The sequence below is a fragment of the Melanostigma gelatinosum genome (genome assembly GCF_949748355.1).
Source record: "Melanostigma gelatinosum genome assembly, chromosome: 6".
Lineage (NCBI taxonomy): Eukaryota > Metazoa > Chordata > Actinopteri > Perciformes > Zoarcidae > Melanostigma > Melanostigma gelatinosum.
In genome coordinates, this window is record NC_136639.1 from 21,851,545 (window position 1) to 21,871,768 (window position 20,224).

The 20,224-nt window shown below is 45.2% G+C and overlaps 4 protein-coding genes across 4 annotated transcripts; 1 reads left to right on the forward strand and 3 right to left on the reverse strand.

Moving 5' to 3' along the window:
* Positions 1–3,246: 3,246 nt before the first annotated feature.
* On the forward strand, positions 3,247–5,712 carry pdxp (pyridoxal (pyridoxine, vitamin B6) phosphatase). Its single transcript, XM_079269464.1, has 2 exons — positions 3,247–4,011; positions 4,716–5,712. Exons 1-2 carry the CDS (start codon positions 3,414–3,416, stop codon positions 5,051–5,053), a joined length of 936 nt encoding a protein of 311 aa, XP_079125590.1. The 5' UTR covers positions 3,247–3,413; the 3' UTR covers positions 5,054–5,712.
* Positions 5,713–5,813: 101 nt separating this feature from the next.
* kgd4 (alpha-ketoglutarate dehydrogenase subunit 4) lies at positions 5,814–8,754 on the reverse strand. The gene is made up of 6 exons (XM_079270050.1): positions 8,738–8,754; positions 8,435–8,541; positions 8,065–8,163; positions 7,059–7,122; positions 6,611–6,801; positions 5,814–6,336 (listed from the first exon to the last, which is right to left on the reverse strand). Exons 3-6 carry the CDS (start codon positions 8,116–8,118, stop codon positions 6,319–6,321), a joined length of 327 nt encoding a protein of 108 aa, XP_079126176.1. The 5' UTR covers positions 8,119–8,163; positions 8,435–8,541; positions 8,738–8,754; the 3' UTR covers positions 5,814–6,318.
* Positions 8,755–9,343: 589 nt separating this feature from the next.
* On the reverse strand, positions 9,344–12,873 carry LOC306779082 (betaine--homocysteine S-methyltransferase 1-like). Its single transcript, XM_079270833.1, has 8 exons — positions 12,773–12,873; positions 11,775–11,907; positions 11,485–11,597; positions 11,159–11,350; positions 10,914–11,061; positions 10,291–10,473; positions 9,883–10,111; positions 9,344–9,770 (listed from the first exon to the last, which is right to left on the reverse strand). Exons 1-8 carry the CDS (start codon positions 12,788–12,790, stop codon positions 9,593–9,595), a joined length of 1,194 nt encoding a protein of 397 aa, XP_079126959.1. The 5' UTR covers positions 12,791–12,873; the 3' UTR covers positions 9,344–9,592.
* Positions 12,874–13,325: 452 nt separating this feature from the next.
* Positions 13,326–15,183, reverse strand: LOC306778369 (betaine--homocysteine S-methyltransferase 1-like; the record flags this gene model as incomplete). Its single annotated transcript, XM_079269855.1, has 7 exons — positions 13,326–13,509; positions 13,611–13,839; positions 14,019–14,201; positions 14,287–14,434; positions 14,550–14,741; positions 14,837–14,949; positions 15,045–15,183. Coding segments are annotated over 7 exons (1,188 nt in total), but the record flags the coding sequence as incomplete, so codon positions are not given.
* Positions 15,184–20,224: the final 5,041 nt, after the last annotated feature.

A 20,224-nucleotide genomic window follows, 5' to 3' on the forward strand; every position in this document is an offset into this window, starting at 1 on the left:
CATAGAGATCCCATTCAAAAGAAAATTGCAAAAAGCTTAATTCAAAAAGTTTAAAGATTACAAAAATGAAAAGTCAAAGCACCCCTCTCCTGAAAGAGCTGAACATTTTGATATTTGAACAATTTCTGTAGCTTAAACAAATTTCAGAAGTAGTAATATTTGTAGTAATAGTAGTAGAAGTTGTAGTAGAAGTATTATTAGTAGTATAAGTATTAGTATTTAGAAGAAGTAGTAGCCTAGTATCAGTAGTAGTAGTAATAGCTGTAGTAGTGGTCGTAGTATTTAATATAACAGTAGTAGTAGTAGTAGTAGTAGTAGTAAAAGTAATGGCAGTATTTGAAGTAGCAGTAGTAGTAGTACTAGTAGCAGTCATACTCATAGCTGTAGTAGTATTAGTACTGGTAGTAGCATGAATAGCAGTAGTAGCAGTTGTAGTATAAGTAATAGTAGTAGTGGTAGTAATAATATTGATGGTAGCAGTAATAGCACTAGTAATAGTAGCAACAGCAAAAGTTGTGGTAGAAGTAGTAGCAGCAGCAGTAGTAGTAGTAATACGAGAAATATTAGCAGTAGTAGTAGTTGTCGCAGTATTAGTAAGAGCATTCATTATTTCAACAAAAAAGCCTAATTTTGAGCGAAACGTTTAAATACAGTTAATCCATGAGGCTTTTATTTTGAAAGGGTGGGACTGGGTGGGGGAGGGAGGGGGAGAGGAGACATAATCATAATGTTTGACACATAAACAGAGGTTATTAAATGACAGGCTTCATCACAAGCAGGTCAGTTAGAATTCACTCTCTGGGGCTTTTATTTTGAAATGGGGTGTGGGGTGTGGGGGAGAAGGGGAGAGGAGACAGAATCATAATGTTAGATAAACACAAACTGGTTATTAAATGACAGGCTCATCACAAGCATTTCAGTTAGGATTCATTCTGTGGGGCTTTTATTTAAAAATGGCATGTGTGTGTGTGGGGGGGGGGGAGGAGGGGGGAAAGACCTCTAAAGATCCCTAAGACCTGAATGACTGTATGAGAGACACAGGGAGAGGAGGCAAACTTTCTCATTTGGAGATTGTACTGTGTTTTATCTTTTACAGCTTACATGACTATTGTCCTGCTCTGCCATGTCTTTCCTCGTCTCTCCCTCTTGTGTGTGTGTGTGTAAATGTCACTCGAATCAGGAAACTTATCAGAATCCTCATATCTGATTGGCCGAGCTGCAACACGTAACAGCTGCAACAAATCATGTGTGTGCGGCTTTTATTTTAAAATGGGGTGTGTGTGTGTGTGTGGGTGTGTGTGTGTGTGGGGGGAAAGACCTCTGAAGATCCCTAAGACCTGAATGACTGTATGAGAGAGAGACACACAGAGAGATAGAGGGAGAGGAGTGTATGTGCGCGTGTGTCTGTGAGTCTGTGTGTTTATCAACATCACTAATTGGCTCAATCGCGAACGCCTGTGTGCCTGAAGCCATTTGAAAATATTCTCCATAGAGATCCTATTGAAAAAATAAAAAGCTTAATAATTCAAAAAGTTTAAAGGTTAGAAATATGAAAAGTCATAGCATACCTTAACAGCATTCCAACAATAAAGAAACAGGATAACAATAGTTGGAATGCTTAACAGCATTCCAACAAATAACCTTTATCATTATAATCTCATCACAGAGCCATGTGAGCTGCAGAAAGGGGAAGTTGGTGCAAAGGTTGTGTCCTTGAATCGAGCAGAAGTGAATTAAAAGCTCCCTACATGTTTTGATTGTGCGACATTTTGATTTTGCACAGTCTTCTGATTCGGCCACAAACACATTCATCACTCAGGTGATCGTGATCGGCACGATTCAGAATCAATCTCAAGTCCCAATCGGCCCAATCAGAGCAGAGCTGAACGACACCGTCTGGTGCTCTCACATGAGGGGCAGAGCACGCCTCCAATAGACAAGGAACGCAAAACATCAAGGTCAGTTTAAAAGAAGAAATTATTAATATATTATGTGTCTAGAAGAGCAAATATATTGCTATTTTCTATGTTTTAATGTATTTTTATGGATGATAAATGTGATTTATGCATTTATTTATACATTTGACTACATTTTTGATATGATTATATTTAACACATGCTTGTCTAATATTGATCTCAGTATTTTGTTCTTCACAGAGGCTTGATTCTTGCCTTGATTGACGTGATTAGTTTAACAAGCTCTTTTGAAGCTGGAGAGAGAAGCCGGTGCTCTGATGTGAATTTTGTACAAACGTGGGGGAAGTGGATGTTCAAACAAACTTTGTAGCTGGCATTAGAAGTGGATACACAGCTGCACACTTGTCAAACGGATCAGAACATTGTCCAGTAAGTTCAAAGAGGGAATATGAAATAAGTTTGATAGGCTTCTATATAAACCTTTCATGTTGGCTCAGTGAGTTCCAGTGAGCCAAATGGGGAGACAGAGGAGGCTGCATGAGTGTACTCTGTTCTGTGTGTGTTGGAGTTCACATTTGTGTTGTTTGTGGGTTAGAGCCCCATCTAGTGACCTGAGAAAAAGACTTCATTGAGAGTGAGACTTGTGCCTCATAAATCATGGCTTCCTGGACCAGAATTAAGGCTGATTCTAGAAATACTGAGCTGTAGAAAAGCAAGGATATTTATTTAAATACTCTCTAAAGTTACAGCTTTCAGGATCTGGTACATTACTACCAAAGTATCACTGTAAATATTTGTTTCTGGCTGTACTTTGCTTCTTTGCAGATAAATATTTTACACAGCTGCAGGTTTCTCAAGTCAACAGCTCTGCACTAAATCCTACCGCCATGAAGGTTATGATGCTCTGATTCAACTGTACGATCCTTTTGGATGATGTAATTGTATCGCATTCAATCAATTAGTCTATTCTCATTTATATAGATTGGGTGGCCAAAATATTAAAATTGAATGAATAGTATTTATAATAGAGTAGTTTTAGTATAGAAGGCACATTGCTACTTTTATTCAAGTAAAGGATCTGAGTACATCTTCTACAACTATATATTTTTATTCGGCGTAGTTATGTAGCGCTTATGTACATTAAAAAAAACATAAAATAAAATGCCACATAAGCGTCCATCAGTTGCCAAGAGGGCGCAATGTAATTTTTAGTGGACGTTGCTTATAAAAAGCTTGTGACACACACGCGCCTGATTGGTTAAAGTGCTGCTGTTTGAGTGGTCAGTGTGGACACCGTGGGCGTGGTTTAACGTCAATGTTTATGTAGCCCGCTGCCCGTGTATGTAACCGCACCAAGGACTCTGCAATGTGATTTGATTGACCATTCGTCTGTTTTCGTACCATTTCATCCGCGGTCGTTAGCACATTATGCACCAGCCGTCGACATGGGGGACCACTAGCAGGTGAAACACGGAGGAAACCCAGGAAAACGCCGGAATGGCAGGCGCCTTTGGCGTCAAAGGCTGCCAGAAGATTCGAGGTCCGCAGATTCGGAAACTGCTCGAGGCGAAGGACTTCATTCTCTTCGACTGCGACGGGGTCATATGGCACGGGGAGACGGCGATAACGGGCGCGGCGAAGGTGGTGAGCTCGCTGATACGGCACGGGAAAAACGTCGTGTTCGTCACCAACAACTGCACCAGGCCCCGGGAGAATTACGTGCACAAGTTCTACCGGCTGGGCTTCACCGACGTGACGCTGGAGCAGATCTTCAGCTCGTCGTACTGCTCGGCTCTCTACCTGCGCGACGTCGTCAAGGTCCGCGGCCAGGTGTTCGTCATGGGCTGCGACGGAATGCGCAGAGAGCTGGAGGAGGCGGGCATCCCCTGCGTGGAGGAGGCGGACGAACCGGGCGCCACCATCTACGACTGCGCCCTGGCTCCGGACGTCAAGGCGGTGCTGGTGGGACACGACGACAAACTGACTTTTCTCAAACTGGCCAAAGCCTCGTGCTACCTGCGGGACCCTGACTGTCTGTTCCTGGCCACCGACAACGACCCCTGGCACCCTTTGTCGGGTGGAAGGATACTGCCAGGTAATCGCGGTGACGAGGCAGTGTCTGTTGAAGCTCAGCCCCCTTCAGTGTTGTGTTTGACACTGACATGGGTCAGTGTCAATATGAGAGTTAAGGAAATCCATACTTTGGTTTTATATCTTCCAGTTACTAATTATCTGAAGTGTATAGACAAAAAATAGTTCCCCCAATAATAATAACTCTCCAGTTTTAATCCTGTTTCCCATTGGAGAGTGTTTGCGTGAATCTGCTGTGACATGAAGGTTTGTAGAGGATTCGGCCTCTGTTCATCTCCAGCAGGAACCAAACAATAGAACGTAATGTTAACCTGCTCATTCTAGCTGCATCTCTGCTGCGGTAAACTTTTTATGTTGTCTAGAATACAATCATACACTGCGGTGGATTGACCATGGCTGAGTTGAGCCATTCTTCTGGGCCCCACCGTTCACAGAGCAGCGTTATTACGGTCTAGAACCCAAGTCAGTGTCCGGTACTGCCATTCTGAAATACCACCTGGCCTCAGGTCTGTGTTGGCTTGATTGAACACTAATTTATTGAGGCATAAATATGCAACTAGGTAGTGCATCGTGAACTGATATATTAATGCATAATACAGAAATATCTAAATTTTACCTGGTTTGTTTTGGTAGTAATGTTGGAAGTGGTTCACTCTGCTCTAACCTTTTTGTATCATCTTTACCCCCCCCCCCCCCCCCCCCCGGAAGGTTCTGGGTCCCTCACTGCGGCCCTGGAGGTGTCCTCGGGCCGCAAGGCCACCGTGATCGGCAAGCCCAGCCGCTTCATGTTCGAGTGCATCTCCAGCCAGTTCCGGGGGGTGGACCCCGCCCAGTGCCTGATGATCGGGGACCGGCTGGAGGTGGACATGCTGTTCGGGTCCAACTGCGGCTTTGACACCATGCTCACCCTCACCGGCGTGTCTCAGCTCGAGGAGGCCCAGGAGTACAGGGACAGCGAGCTGACCGACAAACACCGCTTGGTGCCCGACTACGTGGTGGACTCCATCGCCGACTTCCTGTCGGCTTTTGAGGATCAGAGCAATTGACGGGAGTCCCATCGCCTGGCATCTATTGCTTCTACTGCATTGCCAACATACCTATCCACAATGATCAATAACCAGAAACATTCACCAACAAGGGCGCTGTTTATGACCAAGACACGCATAGGACAGAATATTCTCCCCCCCAAAAAATAGAGTAATCCAGTGCATACCTCAGTGTTTCTTCTCGTGTTGTGCCCATTTGTGACTTAGCAGTTGCTGTAGGTGTTAATATTAATCTATGAATATACGGCACATCCTTCTCCATAGAGTTCACTGGTCATGTTTGATGGCTTTTGAGCATCCAGAGGTATTTTTGTAAAGCCATGAATTGTTCTATAACAGCATTCATGTTTGTTTTTTTGCCAAAAGGCAGACGTGTACTTACTGAGGTAGAATTGTGTTTCTCATGTGTGTTTTACTTCATGGCGAGAGGAGATGATAAAACTGTGAGAGACTTGAGATGACAATCTGCCAGTCAGACAGGTGAAGTGTAGGCTCGCCTCTCCGTCACGTCTGTGCCGCTTCTCAGTATTCGTCGGAGTGCTAAACGGCTTTTCTCATAGTTAAAAAAAAACCCACAGGTCATACTGCACTGTTGTGAAACGTCGATGTTGTTAATGTTTGCCATATAGAGCATGCCAGCGACGGTAACGGCAATAAAACACCTGAAAATGAACCCTAAACATGTCGCTCATCTGTTGGAAGACCATATTGTCCTCTTCTTCTGTGGTTTTCTACATCAAGCACGATAAGAACGGCACAATCAAAATACAATGTTATTTATCATTTCACATGAACTCAACACCATTCCACCCACTACTACTGCAACTCCATATCCAGCATCTCTCCAAACAAACATCGGTTAAGAGTATTGTAGTGAAATGCTCCGTCCCATTGTTGTCTTCTATGTAGCAGAGCTTTGTGCTTTCATTTAGGTGTGGGGGCATTGCAAGTGCAGCACTAAACGTCAAAACCAAGGCTTGCCAAAATCAGGAAAGCTGTTGGGGATAGTTGCAGTAAATAAAGAACTTAGATGCTACCCGTGTAGCTTTGCTGCGTGTGAAACTGAGGATGTCCCTTTAGTATGAACTTAAAATACAGTAAGGATTTAACATCTTAAAAATCAGCATATGTACATTTTAACCGGCTTTATGCAAAACTTTATTCTACATCACGTCTCATGTGGCAATAGGTTGAGCTGACTAATAGAGTTAAAGACACAGACTGTCACACAAGGACTTTGGTTGCAGTGATCGAGTCGCTTCGTGTCATTCTGGTCCACCACGCTGTGAAGAAAGAAGATAGAATACTGATCGGTAAAAAAACATCTAAGAACAAGAAACGTGACACAGGCTCCTCAATATTCACACTGGATAAAACTTTATTTAGGTTTACACTTTCAGCAACTAGTTGTAAAATGTATATTCGATGTCTTTCTTCACATTTCAACCGTTAAAATCGACAGGAGTTTAAGGTCCAAAGGTTACAACGCACGTTTATCTTGAGTCTAGGACAAAGGTTATGTTTTGACTGATACCTGAAGTCTAGAGGGCCCCTCACCTGGATGTAGTCCATTTCCTCCACCGCCATCGGTCTCCTGCGGTACCTTGCAGGTAGCAGCTGAATAGAGGCCAGCGAATCTGGCGTGCCAGAAATTGGGGTCAGAGGTACGTGAGGTCGTGATGACGGAGGCGGCGTCGCGGCGCTGTGTGGGGAGAAGTTAACTGCTAATGTTTTCAAAGCCTCTTGGGCTAGGAAAGCAAAGAAAGAAAGAAAAAGGTCACTGATGATAAAAAGGCAACTCACGGAGCACCGAGCAGGAATCACTCGATGAGGAAATGCTCATTTTCTTGAGCAACATTCATTCAATCCTCGCTAAATGTTTATCATTTACACCATGAAACAACAAAATGATACGTATCAGTGACATCACCATGAACTGTTTAGGGTGGGTTCATGTAGGTCATCAAGTGACTATCGGACCCTCATTCACTGTCTTCATGCTCACCATTGGGCCGTGCAATGTCTAGCCTTTGGGGGAACTTGATCAGAGGAGCGTGAGGCCGAACTGCCTGCAAACAGACACACACACACACACTACATCAGACAGCTGTGTGGATTTAACAATTGAATGATAAAAAGCACAAGGTGTTTTTGTGTGATTGAAGTGATGACTGCAGCCTGAGACTGTGACAGGACACTCGCACAAAGTGTCTCAGATAACAGCAACTTTGCTTCATACTATTGCTGCAACTAATGATCAGAGTGACAAAAAACAAGTGACAGACTGAGATGAACAGTTAAAGTCATAAGGCAAGAACAAGAGTCCTGGTACTGGCTTCTAACGTGCAATATTTTGCTATTTATTTTCTTTTTAAATCACTGATTAGAAACTAAATTTAATACCGAACAAAACTAAGCAAACGTGAGGCATTCTTTTAAAACTATTTTCAGACTAAACAACACATCAACTAACCAAAATAGAAAATGTAAAATGATTGGATGCAGTCGTAATCCAGATAACGCTAAACATTGTTTTTATATTTGCTGGGCTACAGTATCTTTGTCATTGAGCGGGAGAACCGAAAATGACAACATTCACTGAGCGACGTAATAAGTTTACTTATTCGTCCTAACTTTAAGTTATTTTCTTAGCGCCACTTCTTCTCTATACGAAGCTTTCTAACGCTAAGCTAGTTTCCTCCTGAACAGAGGACTCGAGCTAACAGTCATGACAGACTGAACTCACAGCCGCTTAAACTGGCAGTGACTGTTCATGTAGAATTAGTCAGTAAACGACTTGTTCGGCTGCTGCTGTCTCAACTCGACAACATATCGTGGTTAAACAAGGACATCAACAAGGGTACGGAGGTGTTTGGCACTCAGAAAAGGCCTCGCTAAAAAAACGTATCAACTGTAAAGAACGTCGGAAAGGCGACGTTTTAAATTTCCAACGTTAATCTGACCTCAACACACCGATTTCTACCGTAATTTAAATTGTGGAGCGCTGTTACCTGGATAACTCGGGCGGCGGGTGCTGCCATTTTGGAGCTGACTTTGCTTCCCATGATGACCCCGCAGGTTCACTTCCGGTATAGAGACGCCCCGTGCAGCTGCCGAAAGACACCACAAGATGGCGCTGCTGTTATTGTAAACTGTTAAATCTATACCATAACACACAGAGTGGTCCAGAGTATGCGGTTCATGGGAATGGTGCGGAGGGATGGAGGGGGACAAGATGCCTCTTAAAGCCCAACATGAATAACATCAATAATCTTTAGGTGACATATTAGCAATAATATGAATCGTCTGAGGCTAAAATGTTAATAACATGGCTGAGTTTTGAGTCTTTAATTATATAGGCTAACGTCACCATGTCTTTACCTCTCTGGCGAAGCAGCCGTCAGATATGTTGTCCCAGCGGTTGTCCTGCTAGGTCAAATCCTCAGGCCATACTGCAGCCTTGTCGTTCCGGGTTGTGAGTTAGCCTCCTGTCAAAAAAGGGACATACAAAAATAGACCAATAAAATGCCTTAATCCGCTGTAAAGCACAACCAGTCGAGGTCAAATGAGGCTCTAAATACTTTTATTCCCCATTAAGCTCCTAAAAGGGCAATAATATTGTCTGTGTGATACCTAACATGTCAATACAAGACTGCTGTGCTAGGGCAAAGACAAATATCGTACCCTATCTCTGACTCCACTCCGTCTTGATAAAAAAAAGGTCAAGGAAGGCTTGTCCAATCAACGACGAGGAAAGCAGCAGAGATCGTTTATTATGGAAGATGTGTCACCAGCAGGAAACTCACAGTCAAGCACAAGCACGAATCTCTCAAGCTGCATTGCAAATACATTATTAATATTATAATTTAGAATTCATTCATTTATCTTTCATGATGTAATTCAAATGATAAAACCTTTGAGCAGTTCATACTGTACATAAAGTCTTGTAAGATTGACTTGTGAACCTAAAATGATCATAACCTTTGAAATACTCCACTGCTAACTAGTGGAGTATCTCTTATAATAGGCTCTTTGTAAGTGCGGTCAGTTTCATGTGGACCATGATATCACAACACCGCCATCTACTGGATCCCTCATTCATTGCAGGATTCTCTAAAGCCTTTTAATGTTTGCTGAAATTCCACGTGAACCATTTCGACATGGTTTCAGTGTATTTGTTACAAATGTTTGTGTGCATGGTGTCATGATCATCACATATCTACAGATGATGGAACTGATACACATCCACCCACCCACCCACACAAGAAACTACACCTCAACAGTCGAGTGGCCAATTCACATTTTATTAGATCTTCTTTTATTAAACAAACTGGTCCAGAGTCATGGAAAACAAAAAGGTCCCGATATAAACATGGGCCGACTCCTAACTTGACGACACCCCTGTGGCTGCGCATACTTTTTCACAACCAACAGCAGCGCAGTTTACAGATATAGTGCATGCCACTATATGTGCTGCGTCAGTAGCTGCGCGCCACGGCTGTCTGACCCAGGCCTGCTTGCCGGCTGTGTGACGGAGACTCAGTGGCTCTTTGACCTGTCGAACAGCTGCGTGAGTTGGTCCTGAGAGGTGGCCTCTTTCTGCTGCATGAGATCATTGTGGCCCTTGGTGACGCCCCAGCTGTCGGGGGCAGACATGGAGGAACACAGGGGTCGACCAGATGCCGGCTTCAGGTTCTCCCAGTAGTCACGGCGGGCTCTAGAAGAGACAAAGAGTCACACAAGTTAGTACTCACTGGTCTCAAAGAGCTGATTTTTCACACTTTAGGGTGCCATATTTATGGTATTCAGTAACAAAAGCCTCCTCTGACCTGGCTCTGACCCAGGGCTTGGTGTGCATCTCTAGACCAGCACCCCAGTTGCCGTGCTTCTCTGACGCGACTGGGAGGAAACCCCTCTCGGGGGCCAGCTCCTCTGCAACAGCCCTGATGTGGTAGGGCTCAAATCCACAGCAGCCACCGATGAAGCGGATGCCAGCGTTGAAGGCCTCTCTGGCGTACTTGTGCATGTCCCAGCGGGACAGGATCCTGGGCTCCAGACCTGACAGGGGATTTATACACATTTGACCCCATAACCGTGGTTGGCTTTTGGGTTACCTTGCAGCAGTGGGATGCAGTGCACCAGCCGGAGGGCGTATGCGCACGCACACTGAGAAAGCACTTATTTGTATAGTGAAATGTTATATGTTTGAAAGAAAATGCAGCGCGGTGTTTGATTACCGAAGGGGAATTCTGGCAGGTCGATGAATCCCTGACAGTTGCAGTCGGGGGTGTGGAATGCCAGGGGCTGCACCATGTAGTGAGCCTTCAGCCCGGCCTTCTCCACTCCCTCCTTCATCATCTTGACAGCTTGCACACAGGTCATAGGGTCAAAGTGGCAGTTGACGCCAACAATCTGGGCACCTACAGGGGAACATGCATCGGCGTGAGCTGGCTATTACTGACAAGAGGAAGAAAAAAACAGGTGGAAGAGACAGAACCGACTGTGGTTGAAGGATGTATGGTTGAGGTAAAATCTCTCAAATCTCAAATTTGGCTGATTCCCTTTTAGATGGTCAACATTTCTGTGCTGGCGACTGGACGACGCACAGAAATGTCTTGGCACGTAGGCTGGTCCCAGTTATTCATTCTTAATACCAGTAGGCCACGAACAGATTGTCTTATCTCGTGTCTACCGGTTGGAAATCTTGCCCTTGCCACCTCAGGAAATACTGCCTAGTCACACTACAGAGAGCTCATGTGAGGAGAAGATGAATTCATGTGAACCATTTTAAAGTTACATTTACTTTTGGCATCCAACTACAGGCTGTGCTCATGGGTGTATTATAGAACACTGTACCCACCGGCTTTGACCAGCCTGATGGCACACTCTGCAGGTGAGACACCGTGCATGTCTCCCTCCGGTCCGATGCACATGGAAGCAGCCACAGGCTTCCCTGTCGCCTTCAGCACCTCCACGGCCCACACGGCCTCCTCGACGTGCTCAAAGTACTGCAGGACAGAGACATTATGAACATCCACGGGAAAATAAAACGAGGGATAAATTCAGTTGTGGTTAAGTGATGTTTTTCTTTTTCTTAATCTCTACCTCAGCAATCAGGAAGTCCACGTTCTTCTTCATGAACACGTCCAGCTGTTTCTTCAAGATGGCCTTCACTTCTGTCTCGCTCTTGCAGCTCAGGTAGGACGGAGTCTGACACACTCCACCGGCCACCAGGGCGTCGCCCTCGTTGGCGACCTCACGGGCCAAATCACAGGCGGCCTCGTTGATCTGAGCTCCCTGCGGGTCAAAAAGAACAAATTATGGGCGAAACTAAGCTGAGAATCGTTTGTGCCAGTTTTCAGCGCACGGACAACCTGCGGAATGTTCTGCTTATTCTTATGAAAGTGGCGCGATGGACCAATTGGACTTACGGTGTAGGTGACCTTGTTGCCCCTGTTCTCCAGTTTGTCGTCGCTGGCGTAGAAGGTGAACGTCTGCATGACATTGGCCCCGGCCCTCAGGAACTCCCTGTGCAGCTGTCGCACTGAAATCATCAAATAAACCAACGCACGATAAAGCAAACATACAAGCAAATCCATCTAAACTGTGACACATGACGCACAAGCAAAGGTAATTTGCAGGGAACCAATGCAGCGGATAATGAAGCAGCCATTTAGAGTCCAATCAGAGTCTTGAAATTGGTACAACAGCTCGTTCTCACCTGCTTCAGGGTGCTCTGCGGCAGCTTCAGGCGTCCAGGGACCGGCCTTCACGTAGCCCCTCTTCTCCAGGGCGAACACGAAGCCTCCATCGCCGATCACGACCTCTCCAGCGTCGAGACGCTCCAAAATTCCCTGTGGTGACGGATCAGTGTGAGCTCAGAATGATGTAGATTGAATGTGACTGTCAGGCAGGCTGGAGATGAGCCACTGAGGCCAAAGAGTCTGTAGGTTTATGTTCAACTTGACAGCAGCTGACACCGGCACACCACTTTGTAGTATAGTCCCTGGACAGCACCCCCCCCCCCCTCTCAGTGACCCTGAGAGTCATCAAGAAAGCAGCACATGTCATGTCCGAGAGCAGCTGCACGGCTCCCATTGCCTGATAGACCTGAACCTTTTGAATGCCACATGCGTGACTCTCAAAGGGAAAGTAAGTGAAAGTGAACAAACTCTTTTCACTTTCTTTGTCTTTATTACACTTGAGACCGGGGTCTGCAAAATGTATTTGCATCCACACTCAGTCTGAATAATAGCAGTCACTGTGGTGAGTTTGAATTCACTGCCCTGGCACTAGATTGTTTATAGTTTTTCTATTTTTTATTGATAGATTCACTGATTTAATTCCAAGTAAAGCCCCACCCAGTGTGTGCTCATGTCATGAACGCTCACCAGGTCGGGTCAAACCACACAGAGAGTCAGATTTGTCTGTTATATTATTTGTTTGTATTTGTTTTTATATGCATTTGTCCTTTCATAAAACATGACAAATTCTGGAATTTCTACAATAATAAAACAGCAATGACGAGAAACTCCTTCACTAATTTCAAGAAGAAATACCTCACGTCATAGAGATTATTATGATCACCATCTATATCATGAGCTGAAAGGAAAAAAAACATCGAGAAGAGTTTTCATCATTAAGTCCCTTTCTATAACTTCTTACATACATCCACATCCTGAAAGCATAAACAGCCTTTCGACAAAAGTTCACACATACCTTCTTTGCTGGTGCCATAATCCTGCAGCTGTGTGGACCCCTGACTGCTCAGACTTTGAGAGGCTGAAGAGACATTAGAGAGGAGCAGGAGGCCACTATAAATCTCTCTGCAGCAGGGGAGGGGTCCAACTGGGAGCTGCTCTGATTGGCAGCGGGCAAATTACACAACTGCAATGTTTACGCGGTCCCCTCCCCTCTTCTAACTGAATGAGAGTATTGTGAGTGTCCCGGTTAAACATGGCTGTTTGGTCTGTTTGTCTGGTTTCAGTTTTTTTGGACCCTGACTAGAGAGTCCAACTCAATTACCAACAAGGCTTGAGTCCCTTCTAAATCGGTGCATATGTGAAATGTGCGACGTATTCATGGTTATATTTTCTTGCGGCAGTCCAATAAGCACTCATTCCACACTGACAACACGTAGCCGTGAAATTAGGTGACACACTGAGGTTTATTGTTTGGGGTTTACAGAGTAATACTCCACAAGTGGAGCATCGCTGTTACAAGTGCTTTTTCATCTTCAGACTGAACTCGGAAAGTCTTCTTCCCTCCGTCCTCATGCCTTGGCCTTCTTCTGCATCTCCAGCACGTGCTTCATTTCCTGGCTGCTGGTGGTCTCTTTGTGCTGCAGCAGGTCAGCGTGGCCCTTGGTCACGCCCCAGCTCTCTGGCGTGGACATGGACGGGCACTTGGGACGACCGGATGCGGGAGCCAGATGCTCCCAGTAGTCCCTACGAGACCTAGAGGGGGCGGAGACACAAGTTAAACAAGATGCACCGAGTAACATACTATTCTTTAACGCATGTGCATTTCAGTATTTTGAGTATTTTGGCTGGTTTACCTGGCTCGGACCCAGGGTTTGGTGTGCATCTCCAGACCAGCACCCCACATTCCATGTTTCTCTGAGCCGGGGGCCACGATCCCTCTCTCAGGGGCCAGCTCCTCTGCAACAGCCCTGATGTGGTAGGCCTCAAACCCACAGCAGCCACAGATGAAGCGGATGCCAGCCTTGTAGGCCTCTCTGGCGTACTCGTGCATGTCCCAGCGGGTCAGGATCCTGGGCTCCAGACCTGACAGGGGATTTATACACATTTGACCCCATAACCGTGGTTGGCTTTTGGGTTACCTTGCAGCAGTGGGATGCAGTGCACCAGCCGGAGGGCGTATGCGCACGCACACTGAGAAAGCACTTATTTGTAAAGTGAAATGTTATATGTTTGAAAGAAAATGCAGCGCGGTGTTTGATTACCGAAGGGGAATTCTGGCAGGTCGATGAATCCCTGACAGTTGCAGTCGGGGGTGTGGAATGCCAGGGGCTGCACCATGTAGTGAGCCTTCAGCCCGGCCTTCTCCACTCCCTCCTTCATCATCTTCACAGCTTGCACATAGGTCATGGGGTCAAAGTGGCAGTTGACTCCCACAATCTGGGCACCTGGAGAACATAACATTTTTTTTTATTGCCGTATCAGATAACACAGCTGACTCTCAAGTAAAGAAGCACGCGGGTAATATCGTACCGGCCTTCACCAGCCTGACGGCACACTCTCCGGGTAAGACGCCGTGCATGTCTCCCTCCGGTCCGATGCACATGGAGGCAGCCACGGGCTTCCCGCTGGTCTTCAGCACCTCCACGGCCCACACGGCCTCCTCGACATGCTCGAAGTACTGCAGTGAGAGAAACAACACAGTCACCACTGAGCGCTCACTCGCTCCACTAATCCTATTTTCGATTTAAGTCGCTCCAACAACGACAAGACTTGGAAACGAGAAGTGGATCTACCTCAGCAATCAGGAAGTCCACGTTCTTCTTCATGAACACGTCCAGCTGTTTCTTGAAGATGGCCTTCACGTCTGTCTCACTCTTGCAGCTCAGGTAGGACGGAGTCTGACACACTCCACCGGCAACCAGGGCGTCTCCTTCACTGGCTACTTCCCTTGCCAGGTCACAGGCTGCCTCGTTGATTTTGGCCCCCTGAGAGAACATCACAGTTGATGGAGAAGGCCACAATCAGTACGGGATAAAGCGGTATTTGTTGTAAATGTTGGCTGATATAGTTGGCCACTCACAGTGATTTTCAAGTGCTGACCCCTGTTCTCCAGTTTGTCGTCGCTGGCGTAGAAGGTGAAGGTCTGCATGACATTGGCTCCGGCCCTCAAGAACTCCCTGTGCAGCTGCCGCACTAATGGAAACACACACGTTTGAAGCTTTTAGGTTTGTGTACCTTCCCTCCATGTGGTTTTAGACACAGCGTGTGAGTGTTTGTGTCTGTCTTACCGGCCTCAGGGTGTGTGACGGTAGCCTCGGGGGTCCATGGCCCGGCCTTCACGTAGCCTCTCTTCTCCAGAGCGAACACGAAGCCTCCGTCGCCGATCACCACCTCCCCAGCATTGAGGCGCTCAATGATACCCTTTGGGAGCAGAGAGATTTAAGACAACACATCACTTGAGCTCCATGCTGAATGGCTTATAAACGTTTGATATTTTGTGGGTTACCTAAAGGGACAGTTCCAAAAACATTCCAAAATCCTGACCCGGTTACTCAAGATAATCCACATGACCCACATTTTTGAGCTGTTACATGTGGGTGAAATGTATGATTGAAAGTAAATAGTTCCTGCAAGGTCTGTGGATTATCTATCTTGAGCATGACTTCTGGAGATAGAAATTGCTGTTTACTGAAGTAAATGTATTTATTTTGCACTTTGAGCCAGGTAGTCCCTTTATATTGGGGAGGAGTTAGACATCACTATAGCCGATATCTTCCAAAACTATGCAACTCTCACTTAAACAATCTAGATTCATAAATAGCTCTACAGGTATGAGGGAACATGTGTATTTTTCGATTTTGTGACAAACTGTCCCTTTAATATCTCTACAAATACAACAGGGAAGAGAGACAAACACCAGACGGACAACATGTTAGTGATTTAAAGACAATACAAGAGCATTTGACAACGAGAGATGTGTTGCAGTTTGCAGCAAATTCATGACAAATGTGTGCGATGAAAATGTTCTGATACCGGTACAAAGGTGCAGAGATAAAAGCAGTTATCCCCGTGAGACGCTCCAGCAGTGACTGCTTTAGTCTGGTTGTTTCACAAACCACATGCACGCTCGCACATAAAACCTGACAACATTTTCCGCAAGACATGTCCGAAAGGACATTGCGATGGATGTTTTTAATCATCTCTTTTAGACAGAGCGATAAATCAAGAAAATAATCCACAAATCATTCAGCTGGTTGCTGCTCTTTGTTTTAAATAATTCAGTCCAACATTTCTGAACCATATTCTCTTGACAACAGAAACCAGTATAAAGCAGCACTGCTGCATGTAGAGTTTTCCAGGTTAACCATTAACACCTCCGTTTCTGCCCACATAGCGCGCTGATGTGTAGCTCTGTCAGCTCTGGGTCGAGCCAGTTTCAGGTGGAGTGAGTTAGGCCTCCCTAAGATGTTTATCAACAGAGTCAAAGTTCAGAAAAACACCTCTCATCTATAGTTCACAGTAGGGTTTCATCAGCATGTGTCCGACTTGCACAGATCATGTTACCCTCTGCGGATCGAATGGAACTGTTCATAAAAGTGTTACATCCTAAAAATGTATTCCCGCACCAGCTTGCAAAAGTCTGCAAAACTATACCTTTTGGGAAATTAAAATGTTTATAGCTATGTTCCACATGATAGTCTCTGACTCAAACAAGAGAAACATGAGGATAAGAAGGACTGGGACTCTGTGTTCTTTCGACTGTTACATCACAGGGCAGCCCAAAGAAAAAATTTGAAAGTTACTGCACGGTTCCTCAAACTGGTGGGAATGCGATGGCTCTCTGCTTACAACCCAGTCATTCATCAAACATAAAAAATAGTTCCTCCACACAGTTAACTGGCTGTATTAAGAGCGGAGTGGTCTCTTTTACTATAAGGTGTAGACGTTTCCCTTGCAGAGGCAGCGCAGCAGGACCAAAGGGAAGGTGTTTAAGTGTACATGTGTGGTGCACATGTTTGTGTTTGTAGGGAGCGATTGTCCACATGTTTGTGAGTGTGTGCGTCTACGTTTGTGTGTAGGAGCAGAAATAGCTCAAGTGTCACTGAAGTGCTGAGTGAAGCAGCAGATATCCACGGTGGAAGAGACCCCCACATCCCAACAATCCTGTTCTGAAGAGAGCCCCACCAAAGTGAACACGTGCCCACTGACTGACCCAATGGCTTGTGCAAACATACAGTGAAGGGACAAAGAAGCTTGGAATGATGAAATCGATTATATAAAGGGACTTCTTTCTTCCAGTGATCACCTTTTGGATTTAGACCTTTGTCTCTGTTTTACAAGCTCTCCTTTGCCTGTGAGGTTGCACCATAAATCCAGTTCTGTGAAATCTATATATCTATCATATCCCATTCCTTCTGAGGTCTTCAAGCTATTTCAGTTCAGAGTATCTGGCGTTGACCAGCAGCTGTACTGAGTGACTTTTATCTCTTTGCAGCCACAACTAGTTCTCGCAGGCTGAGGCTGGATCTGAGGCCGTCCGTGCAGTTGCAACAGGACCAAAGGCTGAAGCAGAGGGTGAAGGGAGACAGGGCCGACGACCAGCTGGGGGGGGGGCTCTTCACAGTTGGGACAGAGCTGGAATGGTTGAAAGAGGTGAGGGTTGGAAGTGAGGCTGGCTGGGAAAAGGGCCACATTTGAGGCATGAGAGAACGGAGGAAGAGGGAAGAGCGTGCGCAAACTTTTGGAAGAACGTGCAAGCCCGGCTCTTTCTGTGGGGAGCCACGTTTGTTGTGTGAAGGACCTCGGCTGACACTGATAAAGTCCAGGTTAACTATTACCGTAACTCCTAATGAACTGATACAGTGTTGCTCTTTTGGTCAGGTGGCAATATAAGTAGGACAGAGAGGAGTTGGTGAACCACCCAAACATGGGTTAATGTTTTTGAGTTGTGTGCCCAATTTCTTCAGTCTGGTAACTAAATGTGCCGAGTTTGTGATAGTTGGGCCTGAGTGCATCGTAACATGCAAAGCTAGCACTGACCCACCTCTTCTCTCCCTACACTGTTTTTTAATTGTTTTTGAAATCTCATTTTCTTTTGCCTTGTGTTTTGATGCTTTTAATGGTTTTATGTGAAGCACTTTGAATTACCTTGTTGTTGAAATGTGCTATACAAATAAACTTGCCTTGCCTTGCCTTACATAACCTCCACACGTGGTCCGTTGTCCGCGTTGCTTCACTCTGTCCCCCCCCCCCCCCCCCGTTCTACAGGGACTCCCTGTGGCACTGCAGCCCCCTGTTTACCTCCACCCCTTCCTCTGGTCCAATCACGGCTCAAGCTGAGGAAGACATTCTGCTGACACCAGCCATTCTTTGCGGATTTGTGGGCCACAGAACGACAGACAGGGAGAGAGACGCTAAGCGGGAGACAAAGAGAGCACTGCCGTCTTTGTATGCTGGTTTCATAAAGAAATAGCATCTGGTTGCACTGCACCAATCACGACTTCTTATTAGGTTTTCAAATCTTTAAAATATACTAAACAAGAAGCAGCCATTACAAATGATACAATGCCATACTATTACTAATTTAGGACACAAGAGGGCCCACTAGTGCACTTCCTTCAGTTAGTGCAGTGGCTTCTCTCTTATGCACACTTGAAACAGGTGATATTTTGCACTGAGGTGTCCACGGCTCGCCTCCTTTTTCACTCTATGTACTTGAATTTGTCACACCTACACATTTAGTATTTTATATTATAGTAACAATCACCTAAGTGACACATTTTCAGCACATCAGAACACGCAGAGTGATTTGTTTTCACAGCTACAACAGTTGCGTCACATGCATTTTGTGACAAACACAACGTTAAGCGAGGGATGGTTTGATCCGACCAACCTGTAGCTCATGTAATAAAGCGACTTTTCATAACATTCTTCTTTTCATTGCCTCTTGGTGAGAGGCCTCTATGGAGGGTTTACAGTGCCTTATCTTTTCACGGCTCCTAATCTCATGGCAACTCAACAGCTGCTCCTTGAATGTATACAGAAAAGGAGAATAAATCATCAAATATCAGTGAGATGAGTGGAACTAAAATCCCGGGCTGGCATGTATGCAGATCATTGATTTGTTCTGCTTTTTAAACCACGGCCGTAGGGTTATGAAAAGCATTCTTGAGCAATGAGCCTCTTAAAATATCAGATTGAGTTAGCTGGTGTGCGTTGTTGCCCTTTTGTTTGTTAGCAACCGCAGACTTCTTGTCCAAACACAATTCATGAAGTCACCTGCATCCAACGGGTTGTGTTTATTTTGGCAAAAAACAAACAGCAGTGTAACGCTGCTGATGCTAGTTAGGTTTGAATGCTCGGTGTGATTTTACAGGATTTGGGTCCTCCCCCCCGTGTCTGTGGCTTGATTCATATGTTGAGATTAGTCGAAGGGTTTGTCAGATAAATTAAATTTGGAAAAGCAAAGATTCAAAATATTTGTGTTTGTGTACACCAAAGTACTCTTCAAAATCATCAAATAAGATGATCTCTAGTTTAGGTATTCATGACTCAGACACAGATTGAATAGCTTGCTGTTTTTGTTTATCAGATGAAGTCAAATACAATTGAGTTATCTGTCATGTTGAAAATGTGTCACGGCAGAGACAGAGTATTTTCTGTCTTATAAAGTCTTTATTTCTAAAGACATGACATCATGCTCGGCTTTATGTGCGTCTCATGTGTGACCTCATTTACAACAACAAACCGTATACTGCTGGGAAATTCCTCCCAAAACAAAAATGGAAACGATGGATTCTCCTATTTTTTGTTTTTTTTCTAAATGCCAGGTCTCTGACCACACTGTTGCCTACTGTATGTTTATGTTTACCTCACTGGACTGAGACGTTTTAACCCATAATTAAGCGGATTCTTTCTTCATCGGCTGGCCGTACATGGGTGTGACAACAACATGAGCTCACAGTATTTGAAAAGGAATGTAAAGTTATATTCAAGTTTATGAAAACTGGACGAAATGTATCTGTTTTGTCATTATGGTTATATGGTGTTACTTTGTTAATATTCAAGATCTGGTTTATGCTATTAAGGCGATGTTTCACAGAGTGTAGAGGCCTTGAATTCTACTTATTTTACTTATTTTGCGGCTGGCTAGTTAGCCAGCTACCTTGTCAATGCCACCATGCTTCCATGCTAGCGTTACACCGGCCAAAGAAAACCAGCCCAACAGCAGGCTGCTGGGCAGCAGCAGCAGTGCTAGGTATATGGTCCCTTTGCCTCACTCCTTGCCGCAAAGAGGCCCCTTTGTTGGGACAAAAGCATGAAGGGGCTCCAGAGACTAGCTAACCAACTAGCCAGCTCTGGAGATGGACAATTAGCTCGCTAACTAGCCAGCTGCCTTCTCCGGAGCTTCCGGCTGCTCTGTTCCAGGCAAAAGGGGGTTGGCCAATATGGTCTCATTGGTTAATGT